The 25,731-nt window shown below is 43.4% G+C and overlaps 2 protein-coding genes and 1 long non-coding RNA gene across 3 annotated transcripts in view; 1 reads left to right on the top strand and 2 right to left on the bottom strand.

Moving 5' to 3' along the window:
* Positions 1-4,874: 4,874 nt before the first annotated feature.
* LOC114008998 (uncharacterized) lies at positions 4,875-18,462 on the top strand. Its single transcript, XR_003550482.1, has 3 exons — positions 4,875-5,174; positions 16,370-16,520; positions 18,094-18,462. It is a non-coding gene; the product is annotated as an uncharacterized LOC114008998 (long non-coding RNA).
* Positions 11,204-12,106, bottom strand: LOC102474978 (XIAP-associated factor 1). Its single transcript, XM_014590309.1, has one exon. It carries the CDS (start codon positions 12,104-12,106, stop codon positions 11,300-11,302), a length of 807 nt encoding a protein of 268 aa, XP_014445795.1. The 3' UTR covers positions 11,204-11,299.
* Positions 18,463-19,466: 1,004 nt separating the features above from the next.
* SBDS (SBDS ribosome maturation factor) overlaps positions 19,467-25,731 on the bottom strand; it is a 6,722-nt gene continuing 457 nt past the window's right edge. The window contains exons 2-5 of the mRNA XM_006155015.3: positions 25,029-25,158; positions 24,352-24,552; positions 21,363-21,527; positions 19,467-20,152 (exon numbers count right to left, since the gene is read on the bottom strand). Coding sequence (XP_006155077.1) covers positions 20,024-20,152; positions 21,363-21,527; positions 24,352-24,552; positions 25,029-25,158 — 625 coding nt within the window. The 3' untranslated portion in view covers positions 19,467-20,023. The remainder of the gene's footprint in view (positions 20,153-21,362; positions 21,528-24,351; positions 24,553-25,028; positions 25,159-25,731) is intronic.

The following is a 25,731-nucleotide window of genomic DNA, read 5'->3' as shown; positions in this document are numbered from 1 at the left end:
TCTCCTTGTGCCCAGGTACTTCCGTGTGTGATGGTTCATCTCTGTCATGGTACAGGAGGGGCCTTGGAGGAGAAGAGCTTGTATCTCCTTTCTGTATTACATAGCCTGTGTAAAATCTGACTTGTACTAAGTTCTCAAGTTAGACATTTTACTTTAAATAATTTTGGGCCAGCTGGTAGCATGATGGTGAAGGCAGCTGGATTTCACATGGCCAACTGGATGGTTCGAGTCCCAGACTTGGAAGCTTGAAAAACATTGGGATGGGACCAGCAGATGGCATAATGGTTATGGTTATGTAACTGGACTCCCACATAGTCAACTGTGGTTTGAATCCCAAACCTGGCATCTTAAACTCAATACCAGGTGTGTGTGCATGCATGGCCAAAACCCCTGAGAAGAATGGAAGAGAAGGGATTGTGGTTTTGCAACCCCCCCAGGGCAGGGTGATTTCTCGCTTTCTATCTCTGGCAGACACACAAATCTGTAGCAAAAATCTCATTAAAGAAAAAATAAATAAATAAAAACCCCTTGGGCACATGTGTGCATGTTCAAAATCCCAAGCGGAGAATGGAGGAGAAGGGATTGTGACTGGCCATTCCTCCTGGGGGAGTGCTCTCTCACTTTCTTCTGGTGAGTACACATGACCCATAGCAGATTTTTTTTTTTTTTTTGGAGAGGTTTTTGCTATAGGGAGTGTGCGCTCACCAGAAAGACAGAGACAAGAGAGATAGAAAGCAAGAAATCACTCACCCCCCAGGGGGGATGGCCACACCTCAATCCCTTCTCCTCCATTCTCCTCTCGGGATCTTGGACATGCACGCACATGTACCTGGCGTGAGTTTAAGCCACCGAGTCCGGGACTCAAACCGCAGTTGGCTACATTGGGAGTTCAGCGACATAGCCATTACGCTAACTGCTGCAAATTTTAAAATAAAAAAATTAAAACCACTTAATTTTCTATGCTTTAAGCTTCTCACTGTGGTTTAAATGTATTTTTCCAAAATCTGTATTGAAATTTGATTGCTATTGAAGAGGGATTAGGAGGATGGAAAGTTAAATCTGACTGTGATGTTAAGAGGTGGGGTATTTGACAGGTAATTAGAATTAGATAAGGTCCTCAGGGTGTTGCCCCTGCAATTGAGTGTGGTGGCTTTATAAGAAGGAGAGACTGGGAACCAGCAGTTAGCATAATGGCTATGTCGCTGGACTTCCACATAGTCGACCGTGGTTCGCGTCCCAGACCCGGTGGCTTAAAACTCATGCCGGGCGCGTGTGCGTGCGTGTGTGTGTGCCCAAGATCCCGAGAGGAGAATGGAGGAGAAGGGATTGCGGCGTGACCATCCCCCCTGTGGGGTGATTTCTTGCTTTCTGTCTCTCTGTCTCTGTCTGGCGAGTGCACGCGCCCTATAGCGAAAACCTCTCAAAAAAAAAAAAAAAAAAAAAGAGGGAGAGACCGAGCTGACTCACTCTTGCACTCTTGCCATGTTACGCCCTGTGCTGCCTTAGGACTGCAAAGACCTCACCAACAAGCGGACCCTCACCTGGTACAGCCCTTTGATCTTGGACCTCCAAAACTGTGAGCTGAATAAACTTTTACTCTGTAAATTACCTAGTCTGTGATACTCGGTTATTAGCTACAGAAAAACATACGAAAACAATTCATCGGAGTCACACAGCATCAAGGATTCCAAAAGAGTGGAACAAATGCTCAGGACAGAGGGGCACTGTGGAATCTAATTGAGGTCATTGTGAACCCAGTTACTGTCTCAAATTTTTCCCTGCCCATTTGTGAAGGCCATTTTCTTTTTAACCTCTGAAGGCCCCAAATTCCTTATCTCATGCTAGTTGTTGGTTATGGGAAACTAGGGTAGTTTGAAAATGGCAAGAGTGGATTGTAGTAAGTGTGTTGTGTCCGAGGGGAAAGGAGGGGCTGGATTTCATTTTTAGTACTCGGCCCTCTTTCTTCCAAACTCTTGCTTATTAAATAACAAAATATTTCTTGGGTTCCTCTTCAATGCCAGTTCTAGAAGCTGGGGAAACAGCACTTCACAGACAAAATGCTAACCTCATGGCATATACCGTCTAATCAGAAGACGGTGTGTAGACACACAAATGTATTATAATCTAAAGGTGAGAGGCCGATGAGGTGAAGGTTACCAGGGTAGAGAATGATGGCTGTGACACCTCAGCTGGGGTAGTTGCAGAAGGCATCTTGGAAGAGGTGTAATTTGAAAATACAAATGGGGGAATTCCGGACTGAAGCATTCCATATGGAGGGCAGGGGCTGTGATCCTGCTGCACAGAAGCCGTGCTCAGAGGTCCTGGCTCATGGCTGGATGGAGAATGGGAGTCTTTCAGGGATCGGTCTCCTTAGCCGAGGACAAGATTCCTCCAGGCTCCTGCCGGAGTAGTCCTAAAGGAGTGGTATGCAAAAGGCTCTGCAGGGTGATGCTCTCCTACTGACTAGTTCAGGAAGGGAGGTCTCTGAACTGAAGCATGGCATGGTGGGTCTGAACTCATGCTCCAGTTCTTTCGGGATATGCAACCTTGGCCAAATGGCCTGTCCTCTCTGTGCCTCATTTTGCTCATCTGTCGAACAAGGATAGCAGTACCCATTTACGGGGATTTGGCAAGTTAAGAGAAGGTGCTTAGGGCAATGTCTGGCACGTGTTAAGTGTTTATTATAAGGAGGAGGTCAGGGGAGATACCCAAGAGTGCAGCTGGGGGCTCTCCTCTGGTTCCACTTGGGTAGATGAGAACTAATAAAGCAAGGAGACTCCCCCCCCATTAATCTCCCATTAACAATGATGCCAGTGCTGGGGCTTTATCATTTGTGGGGTGTATGAGAACCAGTCTCTAAAACATACTTTGTTGAATGATAATTGCTCTCCCTACATATGATGCACACTGATATTTTAAAATATTAGTCTCGTTTAATTTTCAGAACTGGGTGTGACATTAAATTGATTGCATGACCCACAAATGGAAGGGAACCTGTTGCCTTGAAAAGACTGATCTTATTAATGTATAAGACCCTGGAACCGGCAGATAGCATAATCGTTATGTAGCTGGACTCCCACGTAGTTGACTGTGGTTCGAGTCCTGGAGCCCAGCAGCTTAAAACTCAATGCTGGGCACGTGTGCGTGTGTGCCCAAAACCCTGAAAGAATGAGGAGAAGGGATTGCAGCATGGTCATCCCCTTGGGGGGTGATTTCTTGCTTTCTGTCTTTCTCTCTCTCTCTCTGTCTCTGTCTCTCCAGTGAGCTCACATGTCCCATACTGGAAAATCTCTCTTAAAAAAAAAAAAATGTATGAGATCCCTTATAGCTAAGAAATGTCTTGAGTCTTTAATGCCAGTATTTTTCATTTATCAAGAATTATTGGGTTGTCAGAAAAGTCATGATGCATTTTTTGCATGGAAAGACAGAAAATATGTCATGACTTTTCCAACAATTCAATACGTTTGTCATTTTTAAGTAAGTTTCAAAGTCCTTCAGAACTTTGGAATATGACGTCCAGAAATCATATTAAGCAGACCATCTTAAAAACAATGCTATTAATCTAAAGAAAGAGTCACAAGGGAGAGCAAAGGGAAGATACCCTTGCTTAGAGTATCTATGTCTTGGGGTCATCAAGTGACATGGTGGTTGGGTTGCTGGACTCCCACATGACTGTGGTTTGAGTCCCAGATCTGGTGGTTTGCTTTCTCACTTTCTCTCAAGTTAAATAATAATAATAATAAAATAAAATAAACAATATCTGTGCCTTTAAATGCTTTTTCCATCCAACAGTTCATCACTCCCAGCCCCTTTGTCTCTGGCCTGGCTCTCAGATCACATCCTGGATCTAGAAAATTCTTCTCAAGCCCTTGGCTCTTTATCCTTCTATCCTAGTCAACAGAGTCTTGGAGTCTGCATTGGAACGTGTCCATGACCAGGGGGTTGGCTCACATACCTCCTCTCTGTACTTGATCGTCTACCTCCTGTGCTCAGAGCACACCTGTTCTCACAGGGGGTCCTGCCACTTCTCGCTGCGCACATGCAGGGGTCACTGTGTTGTTCACATGCTTAGAATGGGATCCTTCCCTTTCTCTCTGATCCAGGCCCTGGCCCGGCCGCTGCCCTGCTACAGCATTGCTCCAAGGGCACTAGTGCTGGGGAGGTTGCAGTCCACCCTCGGGCAGCAGCGACCCCTTGGCCTTCCCTGGCACTTTGGATTCAACCTAATCAGTTCCAACCTTCTCTTTTTAAAACTTATTATCCTAAAAAAGGTATCATCTACCAAGTGATGACGAGTTGAATTTAATGCTTCTACCTGCGAGAGGGTCACAGAGACAACTCTACATGCAGAAAGACAGGTAAGGGGTTGGATGGGCCATTCAGATGTCTGTGACTGTTGGAGATGGGATTTTTGTTGGCTGTTTTCCTAATCTCCCTTATGTAAGTTGGAGTCTCTGGAAAATACAGTATGTTAAAACTGCAAAAAATGCCTTTTGCAAAATAGAGATAGATTCCAGGCTCAGATGATGTAAACGTTTTTCATCTTTACGTAAGTATTGGATAAGACACTGGCAGCTATGTGGAACACGTGACATATCTTGCACCATTGAAGTCTGCACCCCAGGAGCAGGCCACTGTTACTGTATTGTAAAGACCAGAACTCCCTCAGATTTCCAAAGTGTCTCCTAAGGGAGGCATCTGCCAAAGATGGAAAGATTCCTGATAGCCACAACTTCTTTTTTTTTTTTTTTTAAAGAATTATTTTATTTAACTTTATTTATTATTATTATCATTATTATTTTCCAGTTTGATCAGAGAGAGACAGAGAGAGAGAGGAAGTGAGAAAGTAAGCCACCAGGTCCTAGACTTGAACCATGGTCGGCCATGTGGGAGTCCAGCGCCTTTAACCACCACGCCACTTGCCAGCCCCGATAGCCACAACTTCTGACGTGCAACTGACCCTGGGCCCTTAGAGCAGCTGCTGTCTTCTGGTCCCTGCAGACCAGGTCCAACAGCCTGTGCTCTGTACTTCTTTCCCCCTAGTTTTCCTGATTGGCCAACACCTCAGGATGATGCTGGGAGCTGAGGAGAACCTACCCTGCCCTAGACCTCCAGGAGGGAAGCAGAGTGGGTCCTGGAGGATGATGCATCATCCAGCATGAAAGAGAGCCCAGGTTTGGCCCAGGCAGGCATTCAGGCATTGAGACTGTGAGACTGGTGTGTGTGTGTGTGTGTGTGTGTGTGTGTATTTATTTTAATTTAACCAGAGAGGGACAGTGAGAGAGAGTGAGAAAGCAAGCTGCTGGATTTGGGACTTGAACCATGGTCAGCCATGTGGGAGTCTAGCTCCCTTAACCACCATGCCACCTGCCGCCTCAATAAGTGGTATACTTCTTACCCCGCCCCTTTTACTGCATGTACCACTCCCTCAAACAGAAGTGGTGAGTTACCTTTCAGTCCTGCCTGCCTCTCCTGCCTCCCACACTATGGCTTTAGGGAGAAGAGCATGAAGTAAGCAGGGTGCTCAGTGCCACAAGGCAGGATGGGCCAGGAGGTGGGTGACTGCACACTGAATCCTAAGCTGTGTGTTAGAAATCATAATCTCTATATGAGGAAAGTGGGCTCTACTGAGATGAAGCAAATATAAACACAGGCTGGGACCAGCAGATGGCGTAATGGTTACATCACTGGACTCCCACATAGTTGACTGCAGTTCGAGTCCCAAATCTGGTGGCTTAAAACTCACGGTGGCGCATGTGCTTATGTGCCCAAAATCCAGAGAGGAAACTGGAGAAGGGATTGAAGTGTGGCCATCCCTCCTGGGAGGTGATTTCTCACTTTCTGTCTCTGTCTCTCCGGTGAGTGCACATGCCCTATAGCAAAAAATCTCTCAAAAAAAAAAAAAAAAAAGGCAACATAGGCCAAGGAAAGGCTGACTCAGGCAGATGTCAGTTAAATCTCTTGAGAAAGTGTGTTTTTCACTAACTTGATTTTGTACCATTTGCTGTTCCTGAAGGAGAGGTCCCATTTTTTTAAAGTCTATTTTATTTTATTTATTTTATTTTATTTTATGCTTCCATGAGCAAGAAGAAAGGCACAGTGCGTGAGTGAGTGCACCCACACTGGGTCTCGATAACTGAGCCACCCCGGTGTCAGCCAGCTCTGGGTCATGGGTGTGTTGTGTCTGGCATACCCAAGGAGCTCTCTGGATGTAAATCTGGAACTTTCCTGTGGGTCAGCTTTGCAGAATATCACGTTTTTTACTGGCACAGCACTGACCAGCCCTGGGGAGGTGCCAATTTTAAAAGCTGAAATGTCTTCTGAAATGTAAAATATCTTTTTTCTCAGAAACCTAATCTAACACAACAATTTGCCTGGAAGGTGCTTTCTGTGTTCTAATTTCCTGGCAAGCATTTTTGGCCAAAAGTAACATAGTATGACCACATGGAAACAGAATATAAGCCTTTTGTTTAAAGAAGGAAAATGAGAGATCAGAAATACAGGTTTCTCTTTAAGAAAGGAATCATCTTTAAATTAAAAGGAAACTAGGCATCATATCATGCTGACCTAAAAGTGTTTTTTAATTCAATTTCTATGTTGTAAAATAGCTTAGTTTGCACTGATAAGAAAATGAATTTACATGCTTCTAAATTCTACAAAGAGCTTGGACTAGTGATGATTCGATCTTAAGAGAAGACCAAATTTAATTATGTTCTGTTGTTTTCTCTGATGTGTTTCCTTCCATCTAATGTAGAGAGACAGAGACTCTTGTTATCAAATTATTTCAGTACAGAGCTTAATAGAATTTTAAGCCTTTGAAGTCCTATGTCAAAATTTGAAAAATATTTGTGGAAAGATAATGATATTTAGCTAAGGTAGGGGATAGTAGTCCCTTATTAATTGATGTTAAATAAAGGTTCTGAATTTTAAGCTATTTTTACTTGTCTTTCTGAATTTTTCAACTACAAAAATCTGTGAAAACCCAGAGTATTTTTGGTTCCAAGGTGACTAACAATCTCCCTTTTCGAATATTTACAAGCTTAGATGGCATTGTCCGTTTCAAAGGCAACATAGTAGATGTTCATAAGCTGGGAGGAAATAGGAGAGGGATGCATGGTTCAAGTGGACACTGACCGAGTCACCCATTGACGTCTCACGTGCTCAGGTCCTGCCCTCACGGGAACCACAGTCTGCAGAGGAGACAGATGTGCAGACACGCACAGTGCGATGACTCGATCAGAGGCCTGGCCTCCTGGCGTTAGACTGGCATGCCCACATCCTTAGTTGCAGCTGATCCTCACATCTGCCCTCTGTGGGGGGACTTGCTATTAGCTAGGAGGCTGAGGCTAAGCTCACCTCTGGCCGCAGTCCGTCCACATCTGTCTAAACAGGAAGGGAGTCTTGCCAGCCCTGTAATTCCAAAACAGCACAGAACTTGGCCCTGGCTGGAATTGAGGACGAGAGGCCCATCTGCCGGCGCTTTTGCTTCATGAAGGAAGGCAAAACCACATGCTTTGTGGGGATGGAGGCTTGCTGATTTCCACACAGTGGGTGTGGAGCCTGTGGCAGGAATGGGGCGGGCTCCCCAGTGCCCTGCCTCTCATTGCTTTGGCAGCTGGAGTGTCAGAGCTTTGTCCATGAGAAGCAGCTCTGGGAAGAGGCAAAGAGAGCCTGAGCCCATTTGTAGAGACACGTATTCCAAGTGGCCCTGGCGAGAGGCAGCTCCTTCCTCTCAGTACGGAGTAAGCCTTTAGAGCCGCCTCTGCGAATCCACTGATGGCCAACAGGGAATCCCTAGTTCCTGTGCAGTACTGAGTACAGTCGGGTGCTGCATACCTACGTTTCCGTCAGCGATGGCCCCATGTACAGTGGTGTCCCACAGATGATAACAGGCTATACTGCGTAGCCTGGGGGTGTGCAGTGATGTTTGCACAGCAGCAAAATCGCCTAACTACCCATTACTCAGAACACACCCCTTCATTACGTGATGCGTGACTGCACTTTTAAGACCCTGTCTCCGTTCTCGGGTACTGGGAGTAGTTTCAACAAAAACATTTTGAAAGGTTAACAGTTGGGACCAGCAGATGGTGTAATGGTTATGTCACTGGACTCCCATGTAGTCCACCAGGGTTTGAGTCCCAAGGCTGGCAGCTTACAACTCATACCGGGTGCATGTGTGTGCATACCCAAGATCCCGAGAGGAGAATGGAGGGGAAGGGACTGCGGCGTGGCCATCCCCCCTGGGGGGTGACTTCTTGCTTTCTGTCTCTCTGTGTGTCTAGTGAGCACATGTGCCTTGTAGCAAAAATCTCTCTTAGAAGTATATACACAGAACTGAAAACAGGTGGTTAAACGACAGATGTGTACATGAATATTCATAGCAGCATTATTCGCAATAGCTAAAAGGTGGGAACAGCTCCAGTGAACTCCCATCCACCTGAAAGGGTAAACAGAATGTGACGGGTGGAATATTACCCAGCCATAAAGAGGAATGAAGTACTGATAAAAGCTACAACTGTAGGAGCTTTCATGCTAAATGAAAGAAGCTGCCATCTGTTTTTGATTCTTTCCTTGTTCTTGATTCTTGCTTCCCATTTTATTCAGCCATTATTCTCTGATACACTAGAGAGGTTTGGATAGCACTAAGCCTTTCTTCTCTCTCTTTTTAAATCTTTGCCAGAGGGCACATGTACTCACCAGAGAGAGAGAGAGAGAGGGAGAGAGAGAGAGAGAGAGAGAGAGAGAGAGAGACAGGAAAAGTGAGAAAACACCACCACGTGGAACAGCCATGCCACTGCCCTTCTCCTCCATCTCTCCATTTGGGATTTTGGGGCATACTACAACTGGTGTGCATATCAAGCTCCTGAGTCCGGGACTTGAACCGCACAGTTGGCCATGTGGGATCCAGCTGCCCTAACCGCCATGCCACTGGTGGACCCACCTGTTTCAAAATTGCCAGAGGGCATGCAAAGTGGGCAGACGCAGAGGGAGAGGGAGAAAGCACTCTCCAGTGGGATGTGGTCATGCTTCAATCCCTTGTCTTCCATTTCTCCATCCTCTAAGGATTTGGGGCATGCACACATACACACCTGGTGTGTTTTGTGAGCTGCCAGGGCTGGGATTCAAATCACCCTGCCTGCCATGTGGGATCTGACTCCCTTCACCAGGAGGCCACAGGGCCAGTTCCTTCCTTCTTTTAATATTTAAAGAAACTAGACAGAAAATAAGCCTACATTTTATTGTCTTTAGTGCAGTCTCTGGTCAAGCAGTGGCTTTCTAACTTGAGCGTGCATCAGAATTCTCAGAGGGGCCTCGTTAAACAGATTTACAGGAGCCTGGGCCCTGGAATTTGAGGCCTGAAGGCACAAAAGGCTAGCTAGTTTCCAGTTGCTGCTGCCGCTGGTGGGGGGACCACACACGCAGAACCGCTGCAGTGGAGAAAGGCGTTAGCCCCTCTGGAGAATTACCCAAGTACTGTGCACCGCTGTCCAGATGCTCTGGACACGCAGTGGGTCCATGGTCCAGCTACACTCCCAAGAGGCGGTGGAGCGGCTGGCACAGCGGGCTTGGATATCAGAGTAGGCTGAGCTGCTGGCACAGTGTGGCTAAGGCAGAGCAGGAACACCTGGAACTCCTGGAACTCAAGGCTGTGCAAACCAAGGATTGAAGGGGCTGGTGCTGGTGAACCACCTGCGTGTGTGAAAGATTTGTTTACTGGTGAGAGGCAAGGCCTGTGAGTTCCTCTGTCATCTGTGGCTGGAAAAGCAGGAGCGTAGAAGCTAAAATGCTGTTAGGTGAGAATATTTTGCAGCCGATTGCATTTGGGAGCTGTGGTGATATCTGTAAAGAGTGGTTCTTGCTACCCTTGGCTTTAGAAAATTATCCAGGTATGGGGCTGGCAGGCGGTGTGTTGGTTAAGGCGCTGGACATTCCCACACGACCAACCATGGTTTGAGTCCTGGACCTGATGGCTGGCTTTCTCACTTTCCTTCTCTCTCCATTTTTTCATCCTGTTGGATTTTGAATGCACACACACACACACGTGCTTGATGTGTTTTTCAAACTGCAAGGGCTTCTTATGTAGCTAAATCTCTCAGTATTTACTTTTATAGATTCTAGGTTTCTGTTTTCCTTAAAAAAGGCTTTTACATTTGATTACCCATTTCCCACTAACACATTCAGTTTTATATTTACACTTAGTTCTATAATCCACCTAAAATTAATTTTTCTGTTGTAACATAGGGGTCTACCTTTGTTAGACATAAAGCCAATCGATCAACTGCTCTTTTTTCATCCTATTGAAATATCTGTAAATCTATAGTTTCTACTTTTGCCATGATAAATTATTACAAACAGGGATGACAGGGTTATAGTCCCTTCTGGAAATTGCAAGAGAGACTGTTTCCTTAATTGATCAAGTGGTTGGCAGAATTTAGCTCCTTTCAGGCTCCTATTGCTTTATTTGCTGTCAGCTGAGGGCCCTGCTCTTCTAGCGGTTCCCAGCATTCTTTGGCTCATGGCTCCCCGCCCTCCCTCCACCCCCAGCCACAGGTGGGTAAAGTCTCTCACATTTAAAAACTCACCTGCCTCTTTTAGTTGCATCTCTCTGAACCAGTTTTGCCTTTCCCTTCCATTTCTTTCTTTCTTTCTTTTTTTTTAAGAATTGTTTAATTTTATTTATCATCATCATCATTATTTTTAAAAATTTGCTACAAGGCACACATGATCACCAAAGAGAGACAGAGACAGAGAGAAAGTGAGAAAGCAAGCCACCAGGTCCAGGGCTTGAACTGCAGTCGGCCACGTGGGAGTGTCCAGAGTCTTAACCACCACGCCACCTGCTGGCTCCCTTCCCTTTCTTCTTTTTTTAATAGAAATTTTTGCTATGAGGTGCTCACCAGAGAGACGGAGAGACAGCAGAAAGCGAGAAATCACACCCCAGGGGGGATGGCCATGTGGCAATCCCTTCTTTGTTCTCTTCTTGGGATTTTGGGCACGCATGCACATGCGTCTGGTGTGAGTTTTAGCTGCGGGATCTGGGACTTGAACTATGGTTGACTACATGGGAGTCCAGTAATGTAACCATTTTGCCATCTGCTGGTTCCCCCTTCTTTTTTTTTTTTTTCCTCCAGGGAAGGTGTTTTTATTCTTTGAGGAACAAGCTAGGTTCTCTATGGTGTCCCAGATGTAGGGCCTACCTAGATGCTTCTTCAGAATTCTCAGCCAGAACTGGAATCTTTTCTTTTTCTGGTTTATCCGAAGACCTTGGGCAAACCAATATCTCTTTTCTCTTCCGTATCTAGCTGAGATTTTTCACTTGTTTAGCTTTCGATGAAGCTAACCGCTGGCATTTCTCCTGATGCTGAGTTAGGGTTGGCAGGGGAAGCAGGATTCCACACTGGGAACATCGTCTCAGAATGTTATAAGCTGCCTCGTCTTCTGTAGGAGAGCGGGCCCAGGGATTGAACTCAGACTTTGAAGGCAGATTCTTGGCTTTGTTTTTGCCTCTTGGTGCTTGCTTTGTTGAACTTTCATAAAGAAGAGGAAATCTGTTCATATTTTTTGTCTTTGGGCGGACATCCTTCTCTGCTGTGGAAGTCTGATTTTTAGCAGCCTGACTTGGGAAGGATGGTGAAGGTGTTTTTGGCTTTCCAGGTGGAAAATCATTCACAAACTCTGAGGTTGGACATTTATTCATACGGTAGAAATACTTATTTCCTGGAATCATTTGGTTGCAATAAGAACAGTAGATTTCCTTTTCAGAGTCCAAACTTTTCTTCCCTTCCCCCAGCTGGGCTTGTTCACCCTGGCAGACATCTTTGTGCTGGGCCAGTGCATGGAGCTTGACAGGCTGACTGCAGTCTGAGCAGAACCCCATGTGGTCCCCACAGTGCTGTTCATGGAGCTCCAGCTTGCTGAGGCTCAGAGCCACCTCGCAGAACTTGCACTCCGCCGGGCGCTCTTGGTGTTCCTCGGCCTGCCGGGGGTGGTTCATGCAATGCTCCTTCACCTCTCGGAAGTGCAGGCAGTGGGCCTCACGGAGGGTGAAGTGGGAAGAAGGCATGCTTCTTTTGCAGTTCCCGCACACCTGGAAGGTTCCCTCCATGTCCTGCCTCTAGAGTCTTTCTCATGAGTTTCTTCCCCCTTCCATTTTTAAGGGCTCATTAATTGGGAACACCCGGGTAATCTAGGCTATTCTCCCTGTTTCAAAGTAATCTAATTTCTATCTATAAAATTGTTTGTTATGTAAGGAAAGATATACGTTTCAGAGATCAAAGCATGGATATTTTTTGGTTGGCTGGTTGGGAGGGCATTATTTTTGTCTACCAGAGCTGCATTTATCATTTCAGAGGAATCTTCAAAAAGCTCATGGGAAATATGTGTTAGAAAAGTAATGCATGGATTTAAACAATTTTGCACCAAAATGAACTTGTACTTTCCATTTTTTCTACAAACTTAAATTTATTTTTGGGGTTGGCAGGTGGCATGGTGGTTAAAGGCGCTGGAATTCCACATGGCCAATCATGGTTCAAGTTCCGGACCTGGTGGGTTGCTTTCTTACTTTCCCTCTCTTTCTCTGTCTCTGGTCAAATTAAAAAATAACAAATGGAGGGACCAGCAGTTAGTGTAATGGCTATGTTGTTGAACTCCCATGTAGTTGACCATGGTTCAAGTCCCAGACCTGGTGGCTTGAAACTTATACGGGTGTGTGTGCGTGCGTGCCCAAGGTCCCAAGAGGAGAATGGAGGAGAAGGGATTGTGGCGTGGCCATCCCCCCTGGGGGGTGATTTCTCACTTTCTGTCTGTCTCTCTCTGTCTGTCTGGTGGGCACACGCACCGCACCCTATAAACCTCTCCAAAAAAAAAAAAAATGGAATTAAAATAAATAAATGTTTAAAATATTTATTTTTATTATTATTATTTTTTAGTTTGCTATAGGGCATGTACACTCACCAGAGAGAGGGAGAAGAAGAGAGACAAAGTAAGTGAGGTCCAGGACTTGAACCATGGTCGGCCATGTGGGAGTCCAGCACCTTCACCACCACACCAGCAGCCAGCCCCTTTCTATAAACTTTTTCAAGTACTTTTGTGCTATGTTTTCATCTGTTCTGAAGCTTTCTTTAGCTCTGTTCTGTTACATTGATTGGTCTATTCCTTGCCAGTTTTGCATTATTTTGATCACAGTGGCTTTATAGAAAGTTTCTTACTTGGTAAGACAGCTTCCTCCTGATTATTCTGTCTTTTCAAAGTTATCTGAGCAGTCTTCACCCCTTATTTGGGCTTGCTTCCAGCCTCTCACGTCAGCCATGGTAACTCTGATAGTTGGGTTGCTCTAGCAGTGAGATGGAGCGGTCTATCCTGCCATATTTATGAACATTAACATAAACTTTGGGCTCGTACACAAAGTTTAGGATCACCGTTGAGAATAGGAAATCTGGAATTTGGGGATAAACATGCTACTGAGGATTTGCAGGCTTCATCAGAGTTGTTCAGGGCAATGACAGTCATAAATCAATCTGACTCTTGTGATACCAGACATACTATGTAGAGTTGTCCCCATGAGAAGCAGCTTTGTGAGGAACCAGTATCTGTCTTTGTGACTTTGGATTGGGGGTTGATCTTCACAAACAGCTCGCCCTTTCCTGCCACGGCCACTTAGTACCAGAGACTCAGCTTTCCCGACTGAGGTCATTACAGGTTCTTTGTTTGCCGGATCCCATGCTCTGGAGGATGTCTACCTTTCATAGAGGGACCCCCAAAGTGAGTTTCATGAATATTTCAAGTTATACCATTCATATTGGGAGAAGATCCACCTCGCTATTTTTGCTTGACTTGTTAACAATTTCATTTACATAACTGTAATGTCCTTTAATTCTTTTTACTTCAAAGCAAAATCCCATTTGCAGTTCTTTTTTTATTTTTTAAGAATTATTTTACTTATTTATTTATTATTTTTTCACATGAGTTTTGCCAGAGAGAGGGAGGGAGAATGAGAAAGCAAGCCACCAGGTCTGGGACTAGAACTGTCAGCCATGTGGGAATTCCAGTGCCTTAACCACCACGCCACCTGCTGGCTGGACAAATCCTTTTTGGAAAAAAGAGGGGGGGGGGGGCAGCAGGTGGTGTAGAGGTCAAAGCGGCTGGATCTCACGTGGCTGACTCTGTGGTTTGAGTTTTGGACCCAGTGGCTTGAAAATCACTCTGGGTATGTGTACATGTGTGCCCAGAAACCCTGCCAGAGGGCACATGGACTTGCCAGAGAGCCAGAAAGACAGAGGGGAAAGGAAGAAAGCGCCTCCCAGTTGGGCGTGGTCATGACACGATCCCTCTCTAGCTCTCCATCCTGTTGGGATTTGGGGAAAGCAGGCACAGCATGTTTGCCAAGCCATCAGGGTTGGAATTTGAACCGCCATTAGCCATGTCATATCTGGCTCACTTTAACCAGTCTATGGGGTCAGTCTTCAATATTTTATAGTATCATGAAATCTTAATTATGGCATCATGTTCAATAACATTACTGAAGTCCCAGTCAATCACTAAGTTTCTGAACATCCCAAGCAGTTACTACTCAAGCTCTGCACAATTACCTCTATAACAGATTTCATAAGGAAGTGCCGGTAGGTGGTGTGGAGGTAAAGGCACTGGATTCCCACATGGCCGACTACAGTTTGAGTCCTGGACCTGGCAGCTTGCTTTCTCACTTTCGTTTTTTTCTTTCTCTTCAAATTAAAAAAAAAAAATGAAAAATTAAATAATTCTTTAAACTTTTTTTTTTTTTGGAGAGGTTTTTTGCTATAGGGCGCATGTGCTTGCCAGAAAGACGGAGAGAGACAGAGAGATAGAAAGCAAGAAATCACCCCCCGGGGGATGGCCACACCACAATCCCTTCTCCTCCATTCTCCTCTTGGGATCTTGGGCACGCACTCACATGCGCCCGGTGTGAGTTTAAGCCACTGGGTCTGGGACTCGACCCGCGGTTGACTACATGGCAGTTCAGCGACATAGCCATTATGCTAACTGCTGGTTCCTGTTCTTTAAAAATTTTTTTACATTACTCATTTGTCATGCCAAAAAGTATGCCTTAAATCCTTCTACTCTGTAGTTTTAACTATCCACAAACTACTTTACTTTTTTTTTGAACTTGCCAGAGGGCCTGTGTGCTGGACGGAGAGAGTGAGAGAAGGAAAGTGAGAAAGCACCTGTTAGGGGAATGGTCACACCACAGTCTCTCTTCTCTCTCTCCTTTTGGGGTTTTAGACACCCATGCACACAATCCTGGTATGTTTCTCAAGCTGCCAGGTCTGGGACTTGAACCATGAGGTCAGCCATATGGGATCCAGCCACCTTAATTGACATGTCACGGGCTGGCCCTATTTTACTTTTCACATGTAAAGAGTAAAATCTTTTTTATCTTCATTAACAGGAGGAAATAAGCTAGTGGCCTTTTTGTTTTGCTCTTAGCTGTGGTTTTTCTGCCACAGAAACAGAGCTCCACTCATGAATCTGTGGGCATTCAAGTGGCTCACCAGGCAGAAAAATCTCAAGATATGGATGGTTTTGCTTGTAGGAGACATAACTCACTCCTCTTCACAGAAAAAAATGCCTGCTTGCTTCAATTCCACAACCCACTTATCTTCATTATCTACCAGTGGAAAACTGAACATCTGAAGATTCTATTAGGAATTTGGTGAAGGTGGTAACTTCCTGAGGCACTTGGAAGGGACCCTGGGCAGTTCAGCTATGTGTGCTCAGGGCATTATGAAATCATTATTGGGTAGAAGCTGGAATAGCCAATCTGATATTTAGCTCAGAATTATACTTTTAACTCAGAATTGTTGATACTTTACAGTTATATTTAGACTTAAAATTTTGAAGGTCCCATCCCAGGTAAATGCAGATGGAGATGAAAATCAGGATGCAAATCAGTGGCCATCATCTCAACAATTAAATGTTGCTTATGCAAAGTATGTATCCACAATCAGTTCTATTGTTTGGCAGGAAAAAGTCTTCCAATATCTTGAATTTCATTAACATAGGAACAGGCAAAAAACTATAATAGTAAAGAATCTCATTTCTAGAAAAGTCATTTGAAATATCAAGAGGTGGGCTTGAGAGTAGCATACAGGTTAAGGTCGTGTGTGGGGGCCAGCAGATAGTGTAACAGCAATGTTGTTGGGCCCCTTCATGGCCAACTGCATTTCAAGCCCCGGAACCGGTGGCTTAAAAATCATGCCAGGTGTGTGTGCGTGTGTAGGAAATGGGACTGTGGTGTGGCCAACATCCCTAGGGAGTGATTTCTGACTCTCCCGCTGTTTCTCTTTTTTTTTCCGCTCTCCTCACCCTCCCTCCCTCTCTCCTCCCTTTGCAGCGAGAACACACGCCCTACGGCAAAAACCTCTTACAAAAATAATCAAGTGTGTGGTTTGCAGTATGAGGACTGGGGAGCTCTGGCTTAGCTGACAAAATCTGTATCCCAGCTTCGAGAGCATGTTTATTACTGCACATCAATTCCCCATCTGGTAAGTCCAAAGCACCATGGCATACACACATACAACCAAGTCTCTTTGCACTTAAAGAGCTCACAGTTGAACATGGAAGCAAGTAACTGAACAGTTCCGTATAATACACGCTGAAATGAATCAATGTCTTGAGGGCATTTCAGTGTGGACTGGGCTTCCAGGGTGGAGCTAATTATGTATGGCCTGCAAGGAAAGCATCCCCGAGCACAGTGGTGCTACCACAGAGGCTCGATTCTGAAACACGATGATGATCAAGTAAATATTCAGCTTGCATTAAAAAAGCAAAATGAACAATTAAAAAAGAACTAAAGTGTGTGTGTGCCCACTGCAGAGAGAAATGGTGAGAAAGCACTCCCTTGGAACAGTCATACTGCAATCCCCACGATTCCCCCTCTCCCATTTCTTCCTTCCCTTGGAACCCTGGGCATGCACACACAGGACTGTGTTTTTCAAGCCAGGACTCAAACCATGTGGTTGGGCCGTGTGGGTTTCGGCTGCCTTAACCACCATGCCATAGGCTGATCTTAAACTAAACAATTCTTAAAATAATCCATATGGGCCAGTAGGTAGCATGGTGGTTAAGGTGCTGGATCCCATATGGCTGACTGCATGGTTGGAGTCCTGGACCTGGTGGCTTGAGAATTATGGCATGTGTGTGTGTATGTGTGCATTACTCACAATTTTGAGAGAATGGAGATGGGGTTGTGGCATGGTTACCCTCACTGGAGGAGGGGTAATCTCTTTCCTTCTCTTCTTGTCTCTCTCTGGGTGAGCACACATGCCAAACTATAGCAAAACTAATAAAATAAAATGATTTACTGTGGCAGTGGTACTGGGAAGATGATCATGAATCAAAATTTGCTATTGAGTAATGAAATTAATATAAAATGAAAAAAGATTATTTGGAGAGATTTTTGCTATAGAGTATATGCACTTAATGAGAGAGACAGAAAGCAAGAAATCACTCCCTGTGGGTTTGGCCATCCCGTAATCCCTTCTCCGTTCTCATGGGATCTTGGGCACACACTCACACACACCCGACATCAGTTTCAGGCCTCTGGGTCAGGGATTTGAACTGCAGTCAGCCATGTGGGAGTCCAGTGATGTAACCATTATGCTTTAATTGGTTCATGAGCATGACTCAGATGTGATCTACATTTGATGTTTCTTGGAGTTCCAGTTTTTTTTCTTTCTTTTTTTGCTATGGGGTGTGTGCACTTGCCAGAGAGAGACACACACAGAGTGTGTCATTCTCTAGGGGGGATGGCCATGCTGCAATCCCTTCTCCTCCATTCTCAAACTCTGAGGACATGCACACAATGCACCTAGCATGTCTCAAGCTGCTGGGTTCAGGACTCAAACCACAGTTGGCCATGTGGGAATCCAGCACCTCAACCACTATATCACCTGCTGGCTCTGGAGTTGCAGCTTTCTAGAAGAGATGAATAATCAGAATCAGAAAAACTTAAGGCAGAAAAACAGTGGCTATTTATCTTTTCCTACTCAAGATGCAGCAATTGACATTTGTAATGACTATAGCTTTCAGACTGAAACATCTCTTTCATCTCTTTAGGCTGGAAATAAAGTGTAAACCTCATTGGCTACAAATACCTCCTTGAACTTCAAGTTCAGATTCTCTTTATAAAGCCAACTATATGAATGACATTGAAGCAGTGAAGGGATGATGTCAAAGACTACACTAATTTCAGTGGTAAGAAAAAAGTGCTCATTCTGTTATCAAACATGAGAATACTAACACTACAAAAGGACTTTTGATTTCGTAATTTCAATTGAAGCTATTAGAAAAGGGATATTACTGAGAACTTGTATTGGCAGGAGAGTCTATGTGCTCATAAACCAATCAGGACCTGTTTAAGTAAAGAACTTTTAAGAGAGGTTTTTGCTATAGTGTGTATGTGCTTACAAGAGAGACAGAGACAAAAAGTGAGAAATCATCTCTGTGGGGGCAGCTCACCACAATCCCTTCTCCTCCACTCTCTCCATTCTCTTCTCAGACTCTGGCATGCACACATTTGTGCCCAGCTTGAGGTGGTTTTTTTTTTTTTTTTTTAAGAGTTTTTTGCTATAGGGCACGTGCACTCACCGGAAAGACAGAGAAAAACAGAAAGCAAGAAATCACCCTCCAGAGGGGATGGCGATACTGCAGTTCCTTCTCCTCTTGCTTTCCTCCTGGGATCTTGGGCACGCACGCACACATGCCTGGTGTGAGTTTAAGCTGGTGGGTCCAGGACTTGAACTGTGGTTGGCCATGTGGGAGTAGTGACATAACTGCCATGCCATCTGCTGGCCCTTAGTAAAGAACTTTTTTCTATTAAAATTACTGTCTACAAAATACATCTTCATTTGAATCTGTAACACATTCTAGATGTATTCTTTTGAGAATAGATTTTTTTTGGACCAACAGTTGGTGTAATGGCTATGTTGCTGGACTCCCATATAGTTGACCGTGGTTCAAGTCTCAGACTTGGTGGCTTAAACTCAAGCCAGGCACGTGTGCATGCATGCCCAAGATCCCAAGAAGAGTGGAGGAGAAGGGACTGCGGTGTGGCCATCCCCCTGGGGAGTAATTTCTGTCTCTTTGGTACTCTAAAGCAAAAAAAGCCTCTCAAAAAAAAAAAAAAAAAGAATAGATTTTTTAAAAAGAACTTGTACCCTATTTAAGTGTTTAAATACTAAAATAATTAAATTCTAGGACATTCTAAATAATATTAAGAGGTTTATCAGACCATGTTCCATTCTAAGCACTCTGTAACCCTACTACAGACAAAGGCAGAGAAAAGCAAGGGAGGGAGGACAATATCTAGAATCACAAGCCATTTTTTAAGAAAAATAAGAGTGGTTTTATTGATCACATATAATTTTAGCTATATTAATATATATTATAAATTTTAAAAATTAGAAATAAATGACTTTTTTTTTTTTTTTAAACCAAGAATGAGTTTAGCTATGGCAGCATGTTCAATGAAAATTACTGAAGTTCTGCATGGACATTATATATTCATTTTCAGATAATGAGGGTCACCAACCAAGCTTTACATCGGGAAACAATAGTTACCCCATACACAAATTTTATCATGTAGAAATAAGACATTATGTATTCTTTCCCAGCATTTATTCTTTTTGTCATAAAGATAATATCCTCCAAATAATCTTCCTCTAAAGTACAAAATTTAACCTTTTATCTACAACAGTTGTTGCCTCAATGCACTCTCATGTTGGAAAGCAGTAAGGGCACGACAACAGCATAATGCTGTCTGCGCCTTGTTATCTGGGAGCTTTCATTTTTACCCCAAACCTCGATTTACAATTAAATCACTCCCACATACTCACGTACGAACGTCTTTCCAGATATACACTTAACACAAAGATAGAAACTGCCCATCTCTGTTAGTGTGAACAGGTATTTGGCAGATTACAGAAATAAAACTGCAGTTGGAAACGAAAATGCTTTAGTGTTTTGTAGCTGAAGAGACTGATGAATGTCATTCAAATTTCTCGTCTCCTTCTTCCACATCTTTCAAGTTGAGTACTTCCAAAGAACCTTTGCCTTTTGTTTCCTTTTTAATTAGCTCATCAATTTCTCTGAAGCAGCCTGGGTCAATGAGACATACCTGAAACATTTAACACGGCTGTTTACCAAGTGAAGCTGTACAAATACGACAGAATAAACTCAGCTTAAGCTTCCTTTATGACAAAACACAAGGCTTTCCAGACCTTTCTAAAACTACAGATCTACGGTGCAGTAGATAAGGCAATGGGTAGGGCAGCAGAGGGGGGTCTCATCTAGCTTCTGCCCTTAGGTGTCCACATAGGTCCTCAAGACGAGGCACTCATCTCCTTGTTTAATGACTTACCCAGATTCCTCAGCTGTAAACAAGGGGTCAGATGGAAAGACGAATGTCCTTTCAAACAAATTCAGCACTAAATTTTATAATTCAGTGAAATCTCCACATACGAAGGAGAAAAAGCATATTAAAGACCTATGTGGGGGGAACTAGCAGGTGGTGTGGTGGTTAGGGTGCTGGACACTCCCACATGGCTGATCATGGTTCAAGTCCTGGACCTGGTGGCTTGCTTTCTCACTTTCTCTCTCTCTGTCTCCCTCTGGTCAAATTAACAAATAAATGAATGAATAAATAACTCTTTAAAAAAAAAAAGACCTATTTAGAAACCATGTGTAAAATTTGTCAAGATTTTATACTCAGCAGTACTAAACAATGCTCTATAGCTCGCATATTTGTTAGACCGCAGAGCCTTTAAGGCAGGCATGATTTTGTGGCCAACTGAATTTATACTATGTTTGAAGCTATGGAGTGAGAACCCAAACACAACAGTGGTTTTGCTGCTTTGTTAAACTGTTTTGTGATAAATGAGGCTGACTAATCTTCAGTCTTACTTCTATTTGTTCCATAATAGAAGACTCATATAAAACATATCTGTGTATCTAAAATGAACAGGACTATTATAAATGACCATGGGATAGATAGGTTTTTTTGATAAGGCCTTGTGATGTTGTGATTGATGCCCTGCCCAGCCTCCAGTTAGCCAGGATTACAGGTGCAGACCATACTGAACCTGGGCCTCCCCTGCGGCCTTGTACAGTGCGCCCTACTACTTATGTCACTGTGGGTGGGCCTCACATATTATCATGAGTAACTTAACTGGGAAAAAAAAACCTGTAAGTGTGAATAATTACAATTTAGTTCTACTTTTACCTTACATTATTAACCTGCAGATAACTTACTGTTCATATTGCTTACATATTTATGACTATAAATAGACTACTTTGGTAACATGGAAGCAAAAAACGTTTAATCTTACAATTTCCAACTGTTGGCTGTAGTCTTCACTCTCTATAACCTTTATCAGTGGTTTGAGTTTTTCTTTCAATTTCTTCCCTTCGTTCACTGGAAGAATGAACCGAAGTCTCATGTGAGCACGTTCTATCTTCATTTTCTCCTTTAACTGTTTTATCACTTCCAAAGCCTATCAAGATAAAATTGAAAACACTTGTAATTCCTTTAATTCGGCTGTTGTATCATTTCATAAGGCATTCAACAACAAAGCTGTTTCTATGTACTCAGTTGCTGGAAAAGTCATGATGTATTTTTCTTTTTTTTAATGTAAAAATGCAGTCATAACCTTTCTGACAACCCAGTGGATTTTTTTTTTGGGGAGAGATTTTTGCTATAGGGCATGTGCACCTGTCAGAGAGAGAGAGAGCGCGAGCGAGCGAGCGGGAAATCACCCCCTGAGGGGTGTGGCCACATGGCAATCCCTTCTCCTTCATTCTCCTCTCGGGATCTTGGGCACACACACACACGCACCTGGCGTGAGTTTAAGCCACCGGGTTTGGGACTCGAACCGCGGTCAACTATATGGGAGTCTAGTGACAAAGCCATTACACCAACTGCTGGCCCCACTGGTTGTGTTTTTTTTTTTTTTTTCTAAGATATGTCACAAGAATGTAAGTAGCTATAGAAAAAAACAAAAATTGGGCTTTATTAAGATGAAAAACTTCCATGCTTCAAAAAACACTATCAAGAAAGTGAAAACCACTGAATGAGAAAAAACACTTGTAAATCGTATTTGGTAATGAGTAGTATTCAGATTATATAAAGAACTCTTGCAACTCAACAATGAAAAGACAAATAATTGGGAACCAGCAGTTAGCATAATGGCTATGTCGCTGGACTCCCACGTAGTCGGTTTGCATCCTGGACCCGGTGGCTTAAAACTCACGCCGGGCGCGTGTGCGTGCGTGCCCAGGATCCCGAGAGGAGAATGGAGGAGAAGGGATTGCGGCGTGACCATCCCCCCTGGGGGGTGATTTCTCGCTTTCTGTCTCTATGTCGCTCTCTGTCTGGCGAGCGCACATGCCCTATAGCAAAAACCTCTCAAAAAACAAAACAAAAAACAAATAATTAAAAAATAACCCAGGGAATCTTAATAGGGGTTTCTCCAAAAATAGATACATTAATAACCATCTCAAAGTATGTTCAAGTCTTTTGTTAATTTACAGAGAAAAACCAGTAAAATCCTACCATGATGGCTATAATAAAAAAGATGGAAAACAAGTACTGCTGAAGATGAGGAGAAACTGCAGCCTTTATACACTGATGATGGGAATGTTAAAATGGTGCAGCTGCTTTGGAAAAAGTTTTGGCAGTTCCTCAAAAGATTAATTACCATATGACTCAGCGATACCATTGTCAAGCACAGAGAAATGAAAATATGCCCAAACAAGAAACTTGTAATGAATTTCATAGCAACGCTGCTCACAATAACTAAAAAGTTAAAACAATCCAATGTTCACTAACTAATAAACAAAACAGTCCACATAATGGAATATTATCCAGCCATAAAAAGAAATGAAGTATGGCCCATGTACAACATAGATGAACCTTGAAAAGACCACATATGATCTCCCTTATGTGAAACATCTGGCAAGTCTATGCAGACAGAAAGTAGATTAGTGGTTGCCAGGGCAGTTGGGGAATGGGACGAGGGTTTCCTTTTGGTTGATGAAAATGTTATCAAGTTAGGTAGCAGGGAAGATTCCATAACTCTGTTAATATACCACTGAACTGTATGTTTATAAAAGGGTGACTTTCACAGTATGTGAATTATAAATAAATAAACTAAGGAGTTAAAATGACCTTTTTAAAAAAAAAAGATTTAACTTTATTTATTTTTAATTTGAGCAGAGAGCGACACAAACACACACACACACTCACACACACACAGAGAGAGAGAAAGAGAGAGAGAGAGAAATAGAGAAAGTGAGAAAGAAAACTTCCAGGTCCAGGACTTGAACCATGTTAGCCATGTGAGGATCCAGTGCCATCAACCACCATGTCACTTGCCTGCCCCTTAAAATGACCTTTTAAAAATCCAAGTTTTGGGGCTGGCAGGTGGCATGGTGATTAAGGGTGCTGGATTCCCATATGGCTGACCACGGTTTAAGTCCTAGACTTGGTGACCTGGTAGCTTGCTTGCTCGCTCGCTCGCTCTCTCTCTCCCCCCTCTCTCTGGTCAAATTATAATAAATAAATGAATAAATAAAGGTAAATAAAATTTTTTTTTTTTTGAGAGATTTTCACTGTAGGGCGCGTGTGCTCGCCAGACAGACAGAGAGAGACATAGAGACAGAAAGCGAGAAATCCCCCCCCAGGGGGGATGGTCACGCCGCAATCCCTTCTCCTCCATTCTCCTCTCAGGATCTTGGGCACGCGCGCACACATGCCCGGCGTGAGTTTTAAGCCACCGGGTCCGGGACACGAACCGTGGTCGACTACGTGGGAGTCCAGCGACATAGCCATTACGCTAACTGCTGGTTCCCTTTAATGATTTTTTTTTTTTTTAAATAAAATATTCTTTAAAAAAAAAAAAAAATTCAAGTTTCTGGAGCTGGTAGATGGTTTGGTGGTTAAAGGTGCTGGGTTCCCACACGGCCGGCCATGGTTCCAGTCCTGGACCTGGCGGCTTGATTTTGCGCTTTCCCTTTCTCTGTCTCTCTCTCTAGTCAAATTGAAAAAACAAAAAAACAAAAAAAACAATGGAATTAAATACATACATAATTCTATGGAAAAAAATCTAACTTTCTGTCTTTAAAACACTTGCTTTGTATAGAAACAGAAGCCCTATATACATCTGTGTTTAGTTAAATTATGTTTCCCCTGTTTACAACTCCCACCTTGTCTCCAAACTCCCTACCCACCTGCTTCCATGCAGACCCATTACTTCAAATATTTCTTTGGGGAAAACTGATATTCATGGATCAATTTTTATGACACTACAAACCACTTACCTGCTGTTTTGTACTCTTGTTGGTTTTGACTGAATAGTGGATGTCCTTCATGGCTCTTTCAATAAGGATAACAGTGTATGGTCTCTTTGTTTCCGGGTTCACACACTTGTCTGCTACAATAGTTGCAATGTCCCTAAACATCTGCTCCAGCTGTGTGTGCCTTTCTTTATCTGATACTTGAACCTCTCCTTTAGTCAAAATCTAAAAACAAAGGACACAACAAATGTAAGAAAGCAATATCTTAATGTATTATGCACTAATTAACAACAAGAATGAAAAACTAGGAAGAAAACATTATTTCATCTCTAGCTACTGATACATAGGTAACAATCTGTGCTTTTGCCTAAAGGTTACACTGAATTGAGTTGTGGTTCAAAATCTCACTTGTCAGAGGGTCAGGTGGGAGAAAGGGAAAAAGCAATATTAGCAAAGGGTCTAAAGGATGAAATACTTGCAGGCATAGCACATTAAGTTAGTAGAAAATTTAATTTCTGGAGATCCTGGCAAAAATCTGTATTAATAATCCATATTCTGTATTATTAAAAGTGATGGTGAGAAATTCACATTATTGTACGGTGACTGTTTCCTCCAGAAAAAGATAAAGTTCAACAAACCCGCAGGTATTTAGTCTACAAATGAATATCAAGGTCAACTGTGCTTCAGTTGCCAGAACTCACCTGTTTACAGATTTCAGTTTGATCATCTGTTCCAAATGCACTGACCAGATCTTCCTTCTTTGCAACCTGACCTTTGGAAACATTTACAAACACAGAGTGCGTCTGCAGGACTTCATCAAGGTCTTTTTCCCTTGTAAGGGCAAGAGAGAAAGTCCCATGTGAATACACTCTACACTTGGAAATTCAGTGACATTTAAAAATACAAAATGGCAACGACATCAATAACAAGAACAGCTAATATTTCTAAATGACCCTTGGTGCTGAGGGAATATTTTTCAATAAGTCTGGACCGTATCTGTATTCCCAGTTACTCATTGGAGAAAAACGTCAAGGGCGCATGTGTGTAGCTCTGGGGTGGGGTTGGGTGGGGCAAGGTAGGGAAAAGCTGTTGCTACAGAGAATTCCAGTCCCTAGATGGCAGTAATGAAGACACTACGCACTTCGGTGACACTACCGGGCTACTGAAATCTATCAAATGTACCATAACTTTGACAGCATTTGGAGAACTAGACTTCCAGCTTTATTCTGAAAAAAGAACTGTAATTATGGGGTTTCTTGGCTGTATCTCTTACAATACCAGTGAAACAAGCCCTCAAAACCACCACCCAATCCAAACCAACCAAAATAGGCTGGCCCAGATGCCAAACTCGGGAAGGGCAGCGACTTCTCAGGCCCACTAGAAGAAATTTCCCCTTTCTTTCCC

The sequence above is a fragment of the Tupaia chinensis genome, unplaced genomic scaffold, assembly GCF_000334495.1.
Source record: "Tupaia chinensis unplaced genomic scaffold, TupChi_1.0 Scaffold000429_1, whole genome shotgun sequence".
Lineage (NCBI taxonomy): Eukaryota > Metazoa > Chordata > Mammalia > Scandentia > Tupaiidae > Tupaia > Tupaia belangeri.
The sequence above is the reverse complement of the archived record's forward strand: the minus strand, read 5'-3'. Positions and strand labels throughout refer to the sequence as shown.

Coding starts and splice junctions, on each gene's coding strand:
- LOC102474978 (XM_014590309.1), bottom strand. CDS start 12,106: ATGGAGGGAACCTTCCAGGTGTGCGGGAACTGCAAAAGAAGCATGCCT.